The 13,442-nt window shown below is 50.1% G+C and overlaps 7 protein-coding genes across 7 annotated transcripts; 2 read left to right on the top strand and 5 right to left on the bottom strand.

The window, feature by feature from the left end:
- Positions 1 to 6: 6 nt before the first annotated feature.
- Positions 7 to 2,221, bottom strand: BKA67DRAFT_568059 (glycolipid anchored surface protein). Its single transcript, XM_046103013.1, has 2 exons — positions 1,636 to 2,221; positions 7 to 1,550 (listed from the first exon to the last, which is right to left on the bottom strand). Exons 1-2 carry the CDS (start codon positions 1,760 to 1,762, stop codon positions 481 to 483), a joined length of 1,197 nt encoding a protein of 398 aa, XP_045957227.1. The 5' UTR covers positions 1,763 to 2,221; the 3' UTR covers positions 7 to 480.
- Positions 2,222 to 3,677: 1,456 nt separating this feature from the next.
- On the bottom strand, positions 3,678 to 5,320 carry BKA67DRAFT_568057 (RTA1 like protein-domain-containing protein). Its single transcript, XM_046103012.1, has 2 exons — positions 4,669 to 5,320; positions 3,678 to 4,611 (listed from the first exon to the last, which is right to left on the bottom strand). Exons 1-2 carry the CDS (start codon positions 5,064 to 5,066, stop codon positions 4,161 to 4,163), a joined length of 849 nt encoding a protein of 282 aa, XP_045957226.1. The 5' UTR covers positions 5,067 to 5,320; the 3' UTR covers positions 3,678 to 4,160.
- Positions 5,321 to 5,794: 474 nt separating this feature from the next.
- BKA67DRAFT_568053 (uncharacterized protein) lies at positions 5,795 to 7,056 on the top strand. The gene is made up of 3 exons (XM_046103011.1): positions 5,795 to 5,970; positions 6,044 to 6,077; positions 6,271 to 7,056. Exons 1-3 carry the CDS (start codon positions 5,921 to 5,923, stop codon positions 6,712 to 6,714), a joined length of 528 nt encoding a protein of 175 aa, XP_045957225.1. The 5' UTR covers positions 5,795 to 5,920; the 3' UTR covers positions 6,715 to 7,056.
- Positions 6,703 to 7,666, bottom strand: BKA67DRAFT_305357 (uncharacterized protein). Its single transcript, XM_046096105.1, has one exon. The coding sequence runs from the start codon at positions 7,415 to 7,417 to the stop codon at positions 6,848 to 6,850; it is 570 nt and encodes a 189-aa protein (XP_045957224.1). The 5' UTR covers positions 7,418 to 7,666; the 3' UTR covers positions 6,703 to 6,847.
- BKA67DRAFT_305380 (uncharacterized protein) lies at positions 7,667 to 9,057 on the bottom strand. The gene has a single exon (XM_046096108.1). It carries the CDS (start codon positions 8,711 to 8,713, stop codon positions 7,916 to 7,918), a length of 798 nt encoding a protein of 265 aa, XP_045957223.1. The 5' UTR covers positions 8,714 to 9,057; the 3' UTR covers positions 7,667 to 7,915.
- Positions 9,013 to 11,136, bottom strand: BKA67DRAFT_305362 (fungal-specific transcription factor domain-containing protein). Its single transcript, XM_046096106.1, has 4 exons — positions 10,579 to 11,136; positions 10,250 to 10,524; positions 9,969 to 10,193; positions 9,013 to 9,915 (listed from the first exon to the last, which is right to left on the bottom strand). The coding sequence occupies exons 1-4, from the start codon at positions 10,946 to 10,948 to the stop codon at positions 9,313 to 9,315; spliced, it is 1,473 nt and encodes a 490-aa protein (XP_045957222.1). The 5' UTR covers positions 10,949 to 11,136; the 3' UTR covers positions 9,013 to 9,312.
- Positions 11,137 to 12,854: 1,718 nt separating this feature from the next.
- Positions 12,855 to 13,365, top strand: BKA67DRAFT_536648 (SCP2 sterol-binding domain-containing protein; the record flags this gene model as incomplete). Its single annotated transcript, XM_046100195.1, has 3 exons — positions 12,855 to 12,870; positions 12,936 to 13,136; positions 13,202 to 13,365. 3 exons carry the CDS (start codon positions 12,855 to 12,857, stop codon positions 13,363 to 13,365), a joined length of 381 nt encoding a protein of 126 aa, XP_045957221.1.
- Between the last annotated feature and the right edge of the window lie 77 nt (positions 13,366 to 13,442).

Genomic DNA, 13,442 nt, shown 5'->3' with positions numbered 1-13,442 from the left:
TCTCAATTTTTCAAGCTTGTCAATTGTTGTTTTTTGTAGTAAAATATATCTCATATAGTAACAAAATAAGTACATCCTCGGTGCTCCTCATTATGTATGCCACCATACCATCTGTTGTACGGCTGTCTTGCCTCAGAATGGTATGTCTTTACACATGTCACTTATACACAGATTGGAAAGAAAATCTAGTTCCCAGTAGTTTCTGGGCCATATTGACCCGCAAATGAATCATGCCTAAACGCCGTCTTTCGTGATTATTTGTTTACAAAAGCAGAGTGCCGGCAAGGGTGAAAGCACCGACGACGGCAGTGACGGCGAAGAAGCTCATATCCATGGGAGGTGCCGGGCGTCCACCCTCACTCTTGCCGGATGAGGTGGCAGAGACGGAACCAGAACCGGCGGATGCGGTACCAGTGGAAGTCTCACCAGCGTTCTGCGAGCCATCACCCTTCCAGCCAGGACCGGCGCCAGCGCCGCTCGTCATGTACTAGAAGAAATAACGTCAGTTTTGAACAAATCATCATCAGATTCGGTAAGAGTACTTACGTCCTTGGCCTTCTCCGGGATGGCTGGGAGAGAGTCATCCTCGACCTGCCAATCAGCACCAGCAGTGGGGCAGGTGACCGAGTGGGTGGTTGATACAGCGCCGCCGCTGCCAGTGGGAGCCGGGTACTTGGAAAGAGCAGACTTGAGGTTACCAAAGTCATCCCCCTCGGTAACGGTTGCGTCGGAGCCACTAACTTTGACAACTCCATAACCGTTGCCCTCACTGCTGTACTCGTAGACGAGACCACCAGAGTAGACAGCACTCATGTCGTCGCTCATCAAGGAGCCCAGCTCTTCGAAGGTTCGGGGCGGGTTTGCAATACAACCCCACTCGGACAGGAAGATGGGCAGACCGTAATCAGTGAAGTTCTTGACCTTCTGGTCCCAGCCGGATGTTTGAAAGCTTGAAGGAGAGCACCATGAGTAGTCGTTGAAGGCGAAGAAGTCACTTCGAGCATCGTCGGATCCGCAGTTGAAGTAGTCAGCAGTCTCTTGACGGTTGCTGGCGACATCAGCTGCTGAATAACCGACAGGAACCGCACGAAGCTTGCGGCCGGACATGTACTGCTTGATGTCTCGGGTGACAGCCTTGACGTAAGGAGCGGCCAGGGTCGAGTTTGCTTGCTCGTTGATAACCTCGTTTCCAGAGAAGAAAGCCAGAGTGTTGGTGTATCCAGCGAATTCCTCGACAGTGGCGAAGACACTCTGTAGATAGACGTCGTTGTAAGACGGAGAGGGAGCGTAACGGTTGATAGAGTATTTGGGGTTGTTGACATCCAACACGAGGTAGATGCCAGCATTGGCAAGCTCCTTCATACAGTCATCGTGGGTCTTGGAGTTGTCCACCATGTACACTCGAATTGTGTTCACACCAAGCTCCTTGAACTTGGCGATATCACGCTTGCAGATTGTCGTGTCGGCAAGGGGGTCAGAATCACCAGACGAGCCACCGGGTTGGTAGTCAATTCCGCGGAGGTAGAAGCGGTCACTGCCGGTCCAGAAAGCTGGACAGAAATATCAGCTACCGAGTTTCGGCGAGGGTCACCCGTGATTTAAACAGGCCGCTGTTGGCTGATCGACTCGACTTACCATTTCCGGAGGCCGTGACTGTGGGTAGTGTATCAGCTCGCTTTGGGAGCTCGTTCTCAGTGGGAGTGGGGCCAGCATTGGCGATGGTGGCCACCGCCAAGGTGGAAATGAGGGCGAAGGACTTCATGATGAAATTGGAAGAGCCTCCAATGATACAGGTTAAAATGTACGAAATTGGTCGGCGCGAGTATGTGGTCGGTCTAGCAGTGACGGATGTGGCAGAAAAATATCAACAACGAAAGACGTGGTAACTAGTATTAAAATAACAAAAGGTTATAAAAGGGCAACAAAGCGAGAGAGTTACCCGGCGAGAATCTTCAAAGCGAAGAAACGATTGTTGGCAAAGTCAATGATCAATGAAAGAAGAAAGGGAGGTAAAGAAGGGTTTCCAAGTTTCCTAAGTAGAACCATAAGGTTTTCAAGAAAAGCCAAGCGGCGGGAGCTTGACTGGAAACCGGCGTCAGATCAGTCATGACAACCTTCCAAGACATCTCACTCCATACCTTTACTCCGGACACCAGACTAAGGTGGTGCTAGGAGTTCATAACTTGGAATGGAGGAGGGGGGTGTGCATCCACAAATCAACTTTACTGGTAAGGTTATGTTTGGCGTTCAGCTAAGGGAACACGAGCGCGTCCAGACCACGAGATACGGATCCGTAGACATAGAGCCACCCTCCCCCCCTTTCGCTTCGTGCCTTGCATTGACATTCTAGAAAAGGCACAATTGGCGTGTCAGGGGGTGAGTAGTCGTTACCCATTAGACAGTGTGAGACGGCTTCTCGAACAGTGAAGATGTATGCATACGACGCAGCTCAACACAGTTTTAACAATCCCAATAATCTCCTAGATTCAATGCATTTTGTCATTGTTTCCGCTCGGCGGGCCCCCAAATGCGCTGTAGGGTGGGATTAGTCCTCGAGTTGGCACCAATATTTTCAGGAACCATTTCCTATTGGCGTGCGTCAATCAAGCCACAGAAGTGATGCTGCATATCCGAGATGCGCCGTCCAGGCCGTTCAGGGATGGTGTCGACAAATTTCCGCTGTAATCTTGAAAGTCATCATTTCTTCTGATTGAATCAGCGCCAATTGGTTCCATAACTGAGGGCACTGCCCCAAACGACTTGTTTCAATCATCGATACTGCGCTCCACCATCATTTGAGGTCTCTACACGTACATGTGTGCGGTGTCGAACAGATCTTACTGTATACCCAAAATCTAATGTGCTGCTGCTGCGCTTCTCCTGCGTAGCTCGTGTATGCTCGTATCGGCGTTTTGCCTCTGGCGTCTCTGGCTACTGTATGCGGCGGCACGTGTGCTAGTCTGCATTGCACTGCCTCTGCTATTTACCTGCCTACACATGTAGAACTCATGTCGGTCAATGCAAATTCCTGTGCCGATCTTCCATTGATTCGTGCCGACTTCGTCTCACAACAAGCCCATGGAGCACCAATGGTCCTTCCGGATCAGCTGTCTGCTACCGCGATGCCGTCATACTGGGGTCGGGAAGCCCCTGGACTTCCCCATCGCCAAGCCAACTCCAGAGGCAGGGCTGCTTCTACAGCATGGGTCGTGTGCGACATACGCAGTCATAGAGGCGCTCGGCATGCTTCAAATACTTTGCAAATTAACGGCAACGAGGGGGTGCTCTAGATTGTTTTAGACTGCATCAACATTTTCAACATAGTACAGCCATTCTCTTCTAACCTTGGTCACGACCGTAATATTTGGGTTTCGTCGGAACCAAATGCGTTGGCATATGAAAATTCAATACTAATAAATAAATAAAACCGGCATTTACCCCTGAGCACTAAAATTGTCCGCATTCTCCACTAAAAAGGCAAGAGTGGGCTACTGTCCCATTTTGCCCAGCTGCCCAGGTGGCCATGGAATGCTCCCGTCAGCTAGATCAGTCAACTACAGTAGGTTAGAGTCGATAGTAGTGCTAGATTTAAGTTTGTGCCTTATTGCAGCATGAAACAATCACCATGAGTTTTGTCCCTTTGGGTTTTTGTGACAGAACGTGTTTCTCTTGGATCGGTTGGCGCTCGGATGACGTTTGCGAATACTGGGTTGATCAACTTCTATTTGTTGCCCACACCATGAATAGCATGAACCCGTAAAGCTGGGATGATCAAGGTCATCCTCATTTCAGTCAGTGTACTGCTTGTCCTATCTCATTCCTCATTATAGCGATCTGCGGCTGCTCTAGCCATTGTTGCTTGTTCTGCTATCTTAGAACTGATATAGACCAGATCGTATGCTGGTCGCACTCTTCAAACGTCAATCTATGATGAACTCCTACAAGGTACCCTCTATATAGTATATACGAGTTCTATTAGGCACTAATGTGCAGAACCCGTGCCTCGGATTTCAAATAACCAATAACAAACGCTAAATCTAGTAAGAAAAATAATAGAGAAAAGCTTTGGGGCAAACCTTCAATGTAACTTAGCACCTCATCCCATATGCGCACCTAATTGCTCCCCTCGAGTCCATAATTTCCATTGCCGTAGCAGCCTACTAGGCCTGACGGCTTTCTAGTCGAAATCCTTCTTCTGTCATGGACTCGAGAGATTTTCTGTCAGGAGCTGCCGAGATGATTCTGCTTGGGTGCCAGATATTCAAGAGGATCATGGCAGAAAGCATCAACAACCCGTCAAAGATATACAGCACGGCCTCAAAGGTCTGTAAAGAGCCATCCCACCCCTGCCCATATTCAATGATTCGGAAGATGGATCGGATAAGAATGAGAACCGACACAGCATAAAGCACGTACAAGAACCGCTGCCACGGAGCATTGCTGGTGGCCGACGTAGACGTGGGGTTTTGGAGTATACGCCAATGGAAGAGGATCGAGACGAGGATGAATACCGAAAAGCCGATAAGCTGAACGGCCAAGCCGCCCATGATAATGTTCTGGCCGCGTTGAAGGCCGTCGGCGTCATTGGCCGATGCGAGCAGTCCTCCACCACTAGCACACAACGTCAGCGTTCACGCAGAAGACATCGGGACAGGTGAGGCAACATACCCTCCTTGCATCAGGAAGGAGATGACATCCAATGTGACAAATATCTTGGTGAGCCATCTTGCCGGAATGACCGAATACTTTTCTCCGTCCACTAGTCGAATTATACGACCAAGTATCATATACACCGAAGCTGCAAACAATGCAGGAGCGATCAGAATGAGCAGAGTCTGTATAATGTATGGCGTCAAGGTCCAGTCGGGCGTCTCGAGTGCGGACCCAATGCGCCCGCCATATCCTATCGTTTCACACAAACCGCCGATCACGAAGGGTATGAAGTACCATGTCCGATGCCGAGTTAGTTGATAGATGTGCGTTAAGGTCGATATCGCGAACAGACTCAGAAACAGAGCTGCCGCTGCCATGGAGGGATCATAGTGATAGTACTTGAACACGGCCATTGTTATTTGTGGAAGATAATCGGGTATGTACCAATTGAGTCCTTCAGTCGATGTCGGTCGTCCTCGGTCGGGTCGTCTTCTTCCAGGTTGGGTGGCTGCTCACTGGTTTCACTATAGAAGTCATTTTGTGTGCAGCAGAATGCAGATATATACCACGCCAGCAACAAGCAGTAACGAAATTGTTTGTCTGCGGTTCAGACGCCAAAGGCTGCTTGTGCTATACTTCCATCTCCACTTTTACGAAATATACGACAGCCACCCGAACGGTTGCCGAATTCAAGGTGTATCCGAGGCCCATTTTTCGGCCATTCTTGGACTAGTGTACGATTCGTGCCGGTATGGCTTGAGGCTTGGGCTTATTCGCATCCACAGTCCTACGACAAACACGGGGCAATCAGATATTTCCATGTCCGAGAACAATAGCGAGGTTCGGCCAAATCTTGACAGCACTAGGCAGCAGTTTAACGGTCAATAATCTGTTTGCCAGTCAACGCAATCGCTGTTCACGTCGGCCTTAGTGTGTCGCTTGAAGATCTAAGCCACGCGGGCGACGCAAGCTTCCTTCTCTCTGAAGATGAACCCGAGAATATACGAATCGTCGTTTTCCATTGTGAAGGGTCTTCTGCACGTTGGCTCCCGCTTGTGGTTGACATTTGCCTGTGGCCGTAACGTCCCTTAGTGGACTACCAGACCTCCTGAGGCTCACAGCTGCCACTGTGCCTAGCTCCAAGGCTGAATCAAACTTTGGTGGGTTTTCTCCAGGCGTGTCATTACAACTATATACACTTTTATTCCGAATGACCCGAGTGTCCGGCTTTGCCTAATATGGCGACCAGGTGGCATAACAACAGTATATGATGGGCGAAATGTCCCTGTCGAGACGATCCCATCCAAAAAGCCGCCAGTAAGTAATACCCCACATGATCAGGTTCAAGCACCACTGCATTTTGCAGCGGCTGATACTGTTATAATCACAGAGGGTGCAAGATTTGCAAGTCGCGGAAGGTTAAGGTAAGCCAATCAATTATTATGTGAATCTTTGTTTAACCGAAATTCCCACTGCACTTCATTGGCGTAGTACGTTGCAATATTTTCCGTTCTACTCTTGATGCTAGAAAATTGGCGGCCCAATTTCAGTACTATAGTCTGCTTTCGTCAAGCTACGGGCTGTTCTGAGGCTATATGATAACCTGGCATTACCCAGTGCGACGAAACAAGACCAGCATGTCGAAATTGTGTCAAGCATAATGTCGAATGCGACTTTCTCACAACTCACACGCCGAGACCAAGTCCATCCCTGTCCAATGGATTTGGCGGCTTGAACATGGCTGATCTGGAGTTGCTGCACAACTATTCGACCACAACATGTATTTCCTTTTCCGAATCCGATATCATGCGAGAGTATTATCGTATCAATGTGGTGCAGATGGCGTTTAGGAACGAGTATATCATGCGAACATTGCTTGCGATTTCTGCTCTGCATATTGCTCATCACAGGAAACAATCATTCGACTATTACGTTTCGTTGGCCATGGCACATCATCAAGCGGCATCACGGACGGCCATGGAGCTCATGACGAACATCACCTCGGAGAACGCGCCGATGCTGTTCTTGTTCTCAAACCTCACCATGTTTTTCGGTATGTAAGCATGACCCCTGCGCGTTTGCATCTATGATTTATCACCTAGAATTCTGGTATAAAAAAAAGAAAGAGAGAAAAAGGGACCAATCAACCAGTTGACTTACGATTCGGGGGGGGAATAGCCCTAGCAGCACCACGTCAAGAATCAGAGTTCCTCCTCGTCGGGGAGAGCGGGTTTCCCGACTGGATGTTCCTGCTCCGCGGTGTGAAGCTCTTCCACCCATACCTATCCGACACGAGCAAGACCACGGAGCTGGCGCCGATGCTCCAGGACGGCGGACGCCGCTGGCTCGCACAAGCCGGCGCCACGCTGGACGCCGACTCGCCCGCCAAGAAGCGCCTGGACGACGTGGCATCCAGCATCAAGACCCTGGCGGCGGGCGGCGACGGCGACGACCACGTGGTCGGGGTGTACCTCGACGCCATCGAAAAGCTCGAGCGCATCTTCGCCGTGTACGCCGCGCCGTCCGGGGTCGGGGAGTTGCGCGACATGCGCATGGCCTTTATATGGCTGTTCCAGGTGACGGACGGGCTGCTGCCGCTGCTTAGAGTGCCGACCCAGGAGGCCATGGTGCTGCTGGCCTTCTTCACCGTGCTACTCGACAAGTCGCCCAACCACTGGTGGCTCCAAGGATGGCCGGAGCACTTGATATCCAAGATCCACGCCATGCTGGACGAGGAGCATCGGCTCTGGATCAGGTGGCCCATGGAGGAGATGGGCTGGCTTCCGCCTTCGTGTTAGGGTTTCGGGGAGGCGAGCAACAAAAAACCATAAACTTGGCTGAAGCGGCTGGCTATGGCTATCGTGGCGTGTCATCAAAACCATGCTTGCTACAGTGCTTTGGCAATGACCGGCATCAGGGATGGCAGATTTTACTAGACGCCAGGGGAAAACTTTTCGAAGAGATATTCGCTAAATGGCCGGTGCGTCTTTAGGAGTCAGGAATATATCGGACGGTGGCCCTAATAATTCCAGCGAACCACTATCAATATCATGACTGCTGCAAGTCTGAAGATATACATGGACGGGCAGCCGGTGGGTGGGAAACTAGCATGGCAAATCCGAGACGAAACACAGAACACGTGTATTTGATCCAGCTATAGAGAGACGAGAATTATAATAATCCAGCACAATCCCCGTGGTCGTTGTAGTACAAGCATTGCCTATTGCCATGTGCGCGGGTATCTCGACCGTTCCGAACGCTTTTATTTCTCATGTACATTTTGGGCATCCATTTTCACGTTCATAATCTTACATTCCCTTTTGTCATTCGCTGCCTTGGTCCGGATTAACTCGCGCCCAATCCATTCCCAGCCTTCCGGGGCGATAGGTGGTGTATCGCCACCATCACACTGGTAATCCAAAACATCATCCAGCAGTGGATGAGTCACCGCCTGTTCAGCTGTCAAGCTCGCTCTGTATACCCAGGCCTCCAGTAAACGATAGATGCCCCACAGCGTTCCATCGACAGTACTTGGACGCTCGCTGGGCTGCACTCTCTGGCCCCTCTGTAAAACTTCGTGCTGGCTCGCAACATTGACCTGAGCCGAATCCTTCAATGATTGCGCATAAACATAATCGTCGAGCGCGCTGTACGACATCCACAACTCTGAGGCGAGCTGTGAGACGGGGGGCTGTGAAATAGCCTGAGGTCGCTGGCCCAGATCGGGTATCCAGCGGTCTTGACGAGCCAATAGGTCGGACGACGATTCCAGGAGAAAATCCATAGACCCGAGGCTTAAACGTTTACCTCGGCCCTTCTTCTTCTTCTTCTTCTTCTTCTTGGGAGATGGCTGCTTCGCCTTCCTTCTTGCTGCAGCTGGCTTGCGCGGCTTAATGGACGCCACATTACTTGCGGTATTGCCCTTTTTGACGCCGGCATTTGTTCTCGCCCGTGGTTTCAATACTTCTGGAACGTAAATAGGTTTAGGGGGCCCTGCAGAGCGTGAAGCGCGATGGGGTTGCTGCCTCGTAGGAGCTGCCGGCGAACGTTCTGGTATCATCGTGGTTTGAGATCGCACTATGCGCGCAGAGTGGTCTTAGAGAGTTTGAATGATTGGAGCAGAGTGGTGGATAGGTTTAAGTAGTAGACTGAAGGAGTGACGGAAATATACTCGGGATAGACATGTCAGTTCATAAGCCATAGAGATACCGGAAGTTTCTTGAATATAAAAACCAAGCAAGTCTGGCGCACTCCATGTGAGAAGTCTTGGGGAAATCGTCAAGATGTATTGTCTCGCATCATGAGGTACTCCGCAGACAAAGCAGTCGTTGAGAAATACCTTTGACCTTGACAAAGAAGCGCTGTGGCAGGTCGTAACAACGGCGTCTGTAGATAGACTCGATGCCTTGTCTCCTAACCGGCTCGCAAATGGTCGAGCCCGCGAGTATTGACTTAAGATAATACCCATTCACTATGACATGAGTCGATGGTAGTCTTCTGTCTAGGAGAACTGATAGATTAGACAAAGGCACACCAGTAAATCGATCTCACCCTTATGATCCCAATCCCGTGTAACTTTTTTTTGGACTGGGTTCCATACTGGCATCAATTGCGATATCTGTCATTTGAGTCTTCGCAGATGCATTTGACGGTTGCTTCTCAAATGAACCATGGAGCGGCGATATTGAGATCAAGCACATCCCACCACTTCGCACTTGGTGACCTGCCACTATCGGCTTGGAGATCTTGATGCTTCCAAAACGTCTCGATGATGTCGCGAAGCACTTTGATATTGCCAATACGACGTATAGTATCCATTTTATCCAGGGCTTGAAGTATCTCAATGCGTTGTTCGTCGACTTCGGCTTCGCAAGCGAGAACAAAGAGCGGCCAAGGGCTGGAACACGTTTCCAGAGTGTTCAGTACTTTGAACGCTTGGTCCAAGTACATCGTCCTGAGTTCGTGAACTTGAGCAGTGTTGCAAGTTCTTTGCAAGTACAGAAAAGTAGCGAGGCGGTATAGTTCTGCAGTGCTGCGAATCATCGTGCGCTGGTACTGAGTCAAATGATCGACATGAACAGGGTCTAGTCTTTGTTCCAGGTTTGCTAGCCGACTTTCGATGATGTGCCACTCCTCGTTACGGCGGGTCTTGTCTTCGGTTGTGGGCGATCCGGTGTCTCCGTTAAGCTCGCGCGCGCGGAGTCCATTGATGAAACTAATGATCTCCATGACTTCCACAGAGCAGCCAAGAGAACCCACAATCTAGACTGGTGAGTAAGCTCGTCAGTGTGGGCAGAAGTTCAGGTTCAACCTACAAGAGATGTATCGAACTGTAGATCGTCCTTCAGCTGTAGCGATGTAGGTCCTTCTGGGTAATACGACTGTGGATCGCCGAATTCACCTAGTACCTCGTGGTAGAGGAACCAGGTATAAAGGAAGGTGGACTCCGGATAGCCATTGCGAATGCTCATCAGCTTGTGTAATACAGCGTTAGCGCCTTTAAGGTGAAGCGCCCAATGTCCCTCGGATTCATCGAAGACCTAATGAGAACTATCAGTAAAGTGACGCGAATACAATCAGATGTCGGTGCCCTGACATTATACACACATAGCATCATCGATGTTGCAAGTTGTGTTTCAGTAATGGCAACCGAGTCGCCCGATAAGGACCACGATAGAGATTGTATTGCCTTGGCTTTGAATGGCAGTGCGGCTTCATGACCGAGAAGATGGAAAGCAGCTACCGAGATCATCGCATTTCGTAGTCCCTCGGAAGTCGGGTTATATGGCGATAATGCCAATGGGAGGATATACTCTCTGAAGCCATTGTTGACATCAATGGTCGAGACCATTCGCGAAAGTTGATGCTCATCTAAACACGACACGGTGAGCCGATTGCATTTATATCACATGAAAATTCACGTACAGTAGTATATGAGCTGCGGCTCTCTTTCATGAAGGTTTGGTATCAACGGGATGAGTCGTTGAGGTTGGGGAGAGCGATGATAGAGAATGGGGCGGTCACTAGATTCGGCATTGCTGGCTCGTGCGACATCGTCGTAATTGACGTTCAGAAATTGCCTCCCATAATGCTTTGAATTGCCAGCAGGTAGCTGTATAGCTTGGTCTGGTGTCTGGCTCTTGCGCCGACGGCCATCAGGTTGGTCGGGCCATGCCAGCCTAATTCCGTAACCAAGACATTCTCTGCCAGTCCGTAGGCAATTATTACATGCAGGCAAACCGCGATCGCACCCAATCTTACGTTCTTTTTGAACGTAGTCAGCGTTTACCCACATGCGGTCTGTTTGAAATCGCTGAACTCACGTTTGCACGTCCAGCAGCCCTGTGCGCGTCTTCCGGGCTCCATGTCTCGACTCTCTGCAATTGCCGAAGTCGCACGGCGCAGGAAGCTCTCCGATCGTCGCGCTTGCTTGCAGTTGATTCCCCGCAAATCTCACTTGGGTTAGTTTAGTGTTGCCTACGCCGCCGTCTGGCTTGCAGCATCATTCCTAACTTCACCGATTACAGTGTACAGTATTGAAATCCAAATGATTCTCCGAGAGATTTGGAGAGATGACAAAGCCCACCACTTCACGGCACGGCCCCTGTTGAAGATCAGCCGCAGGAGAATCGGTCAAATGAATTCCTGGGGGAATATGGAGGTCTCCTCGCACTAGACTAGGCGCAACGGGTTATTTGACAGCACCCTTGGGTGCATGGGATTGTATGCCGGCGACAGTTGTTCCTTTCCAATCGTCGGAGTTTGGCACACACCAATACCGAGCCAATTATGTCTCGGTTGGCTCCTGTAACAGTAGACACGTTTGCGCAAGATTGCCGTGATGCATATCAGTGAAGGGGTAATCGCGTAACTGCGACCAAATGACATTTCTTTTTGCACGGAACACATGAGAAAGAAAGCTCGTCCAGGTTAAAGTGGCTTGGCTAAATAAGTCTGCGGTCGCGATTTTCTACGCACATGGGCAATAATATCCTAGGTTATGTGGAGTGGGCGCCTGGAACATGCTTACATGTAGCACGACTATAGTTACAACGTCTGCTAGTTCCTGGTTTAATTGCTACGTCAAGCTTGGAAGAATGCCTGCGTCGTTGGGCGTTACAAACTTACAAAATTCCCGGTGCTGTCAACGGGATCCTTTGATTTCCGATGCTCTGATTTCTAATGCAGAGGGCATGGCGCATCATGGGTGGCTTGGACAACCCGGCATATGCTAGAGTTGTGCCCATCGAACTATTGAGTGATGATCTGCTGCCCGAACCGAACACGGCCATTCCGACGCAGATGGTTGGGGGAAAGGGTTTCGTAGACCAACAACACTTGTACGACGCGAGATTGGAAAAAAAGAGACTTGGATAGAAACTAAGAGAAACGCGACCCTACAGTGTTAACCAGTAAAGTAAACGATATTGGGTGCTATCAACATAATTGGCTGCAGGATTCTTGCTTGTGCTCGCAACAGACAGGGTATGTTGCAAAGAGAAGCAACAGGGCAAGCATGGGCCTTATCCATGTAAACATCGTGAGTCCGGTTACATTGTGAGTCTAGTTACATATGAGTCTGGCAGGTCTGGCTACATTACGGGCTCACTTGAATCTGGGGACGTGGGTGCCCGCCACCGCAGACGGTTCATGCAGTGGGTAGAGCAGAGCGGAAACCTGTTACGGCAGTTGAGCACAGTTAAACCCCGACTGCTGAGGGGCTGACAAGAATCAGATTATGAAATCTGCCACGCTCGTACTGTAGCTCAATATTTGTGGTTCTTTGCTTGGCAGATGTCTTCTGAGTATCCGTATACTCGGAACGAAGACGAAGCTGTGGCTTAACTTGCATTGTGCCACAATGCCGGCTCTTTAAGTAGTTGACGATCTTTCTCCACCTGTGGCGCGTTAACGTCTCTTTAGTGTGAACTCGGCCGACCACATGAATCAGACGGATCAGGGAGTCGCCGAGGTTCCAATTGACATGTGGTCGTCGATGCGTTTCGGTCGATGTCATGTTCCGAGCTCTAGTTTAAGAAGCACCCTGCCACCAACTGAATACTGATATCACCTACCAAAAACCGGGCGCATTCCATCTGTCGATTAGTCGTATCTACATACGCCACTTGAATTGATAACGTGTTGCCTCACATATAAACAGCCTACTCGAACAGCCCTTCCTTACCAGACAACTCGCCAAGATGAGCCTCAAGAACGGTACGGACTACGATATGATGGCCGCATTACTTTGACGTCGGATGCTGACTAGAAGCACTTTGCAGACAAGTTCCCGTCCTCTGCCGCCTTTGACGCGATCAACAGTGCCCTGAACTCGAGCGAGGCCGATAAGAAGGATGCGATCAAGCAAGGAAATGCCGTCTTCGCATTTACGTTGAAGAACAAGGCTGGTGAGACGGAGAGCTGGCACATTGATCTCAAGCAGAGTGGTTCGGTCGGGAAAGGCCTCGGAACGAAGCCCACAGGTAAGATATGGCTGTCAGCGGCACACGTGAGCTATACTTTTGAGGCTAACACGAGGGATACGCAGTCACGCTATCACTTTCAGACGAGGATTTCAGCAAGCTGGTAGCTGGTCAGGCAAACGCACAACGGTTGTACATTTCCGGAAAGCTGAAGGTCAAGGGTGACGTGATGAAGGCGACCAAGATGGAGCCTATTCTGAAGAAGGCTCAGACGAAGGCCAAGTTGTAAAGTAGTCTAATGCAGGGAATGGCGCGTACAACCAAGCATGATTGACCGGCCTCTTCGATCTGAATGAGAGACGCAGG

This window comes from Truncatella angustata, assembly GCF_020726525.1.
Source record: "Truncatella angustata strain MPI-SDFR-AT-0073 chromosome Unknown BKA67scaffold_5, whole genome shotgun sequence".
NCBI lineage: Eukaryota > Fungi > Ascomycota > Sordariomycetes > Amphisphaeriales > Sporocadaceae > Truncatella > Truncatella angustata.
The sequence above is the reverse complement of the archived record's forward strand: the minus strand, read 5'-3'. Positions and strand labels throughout refer to the sequence as shown.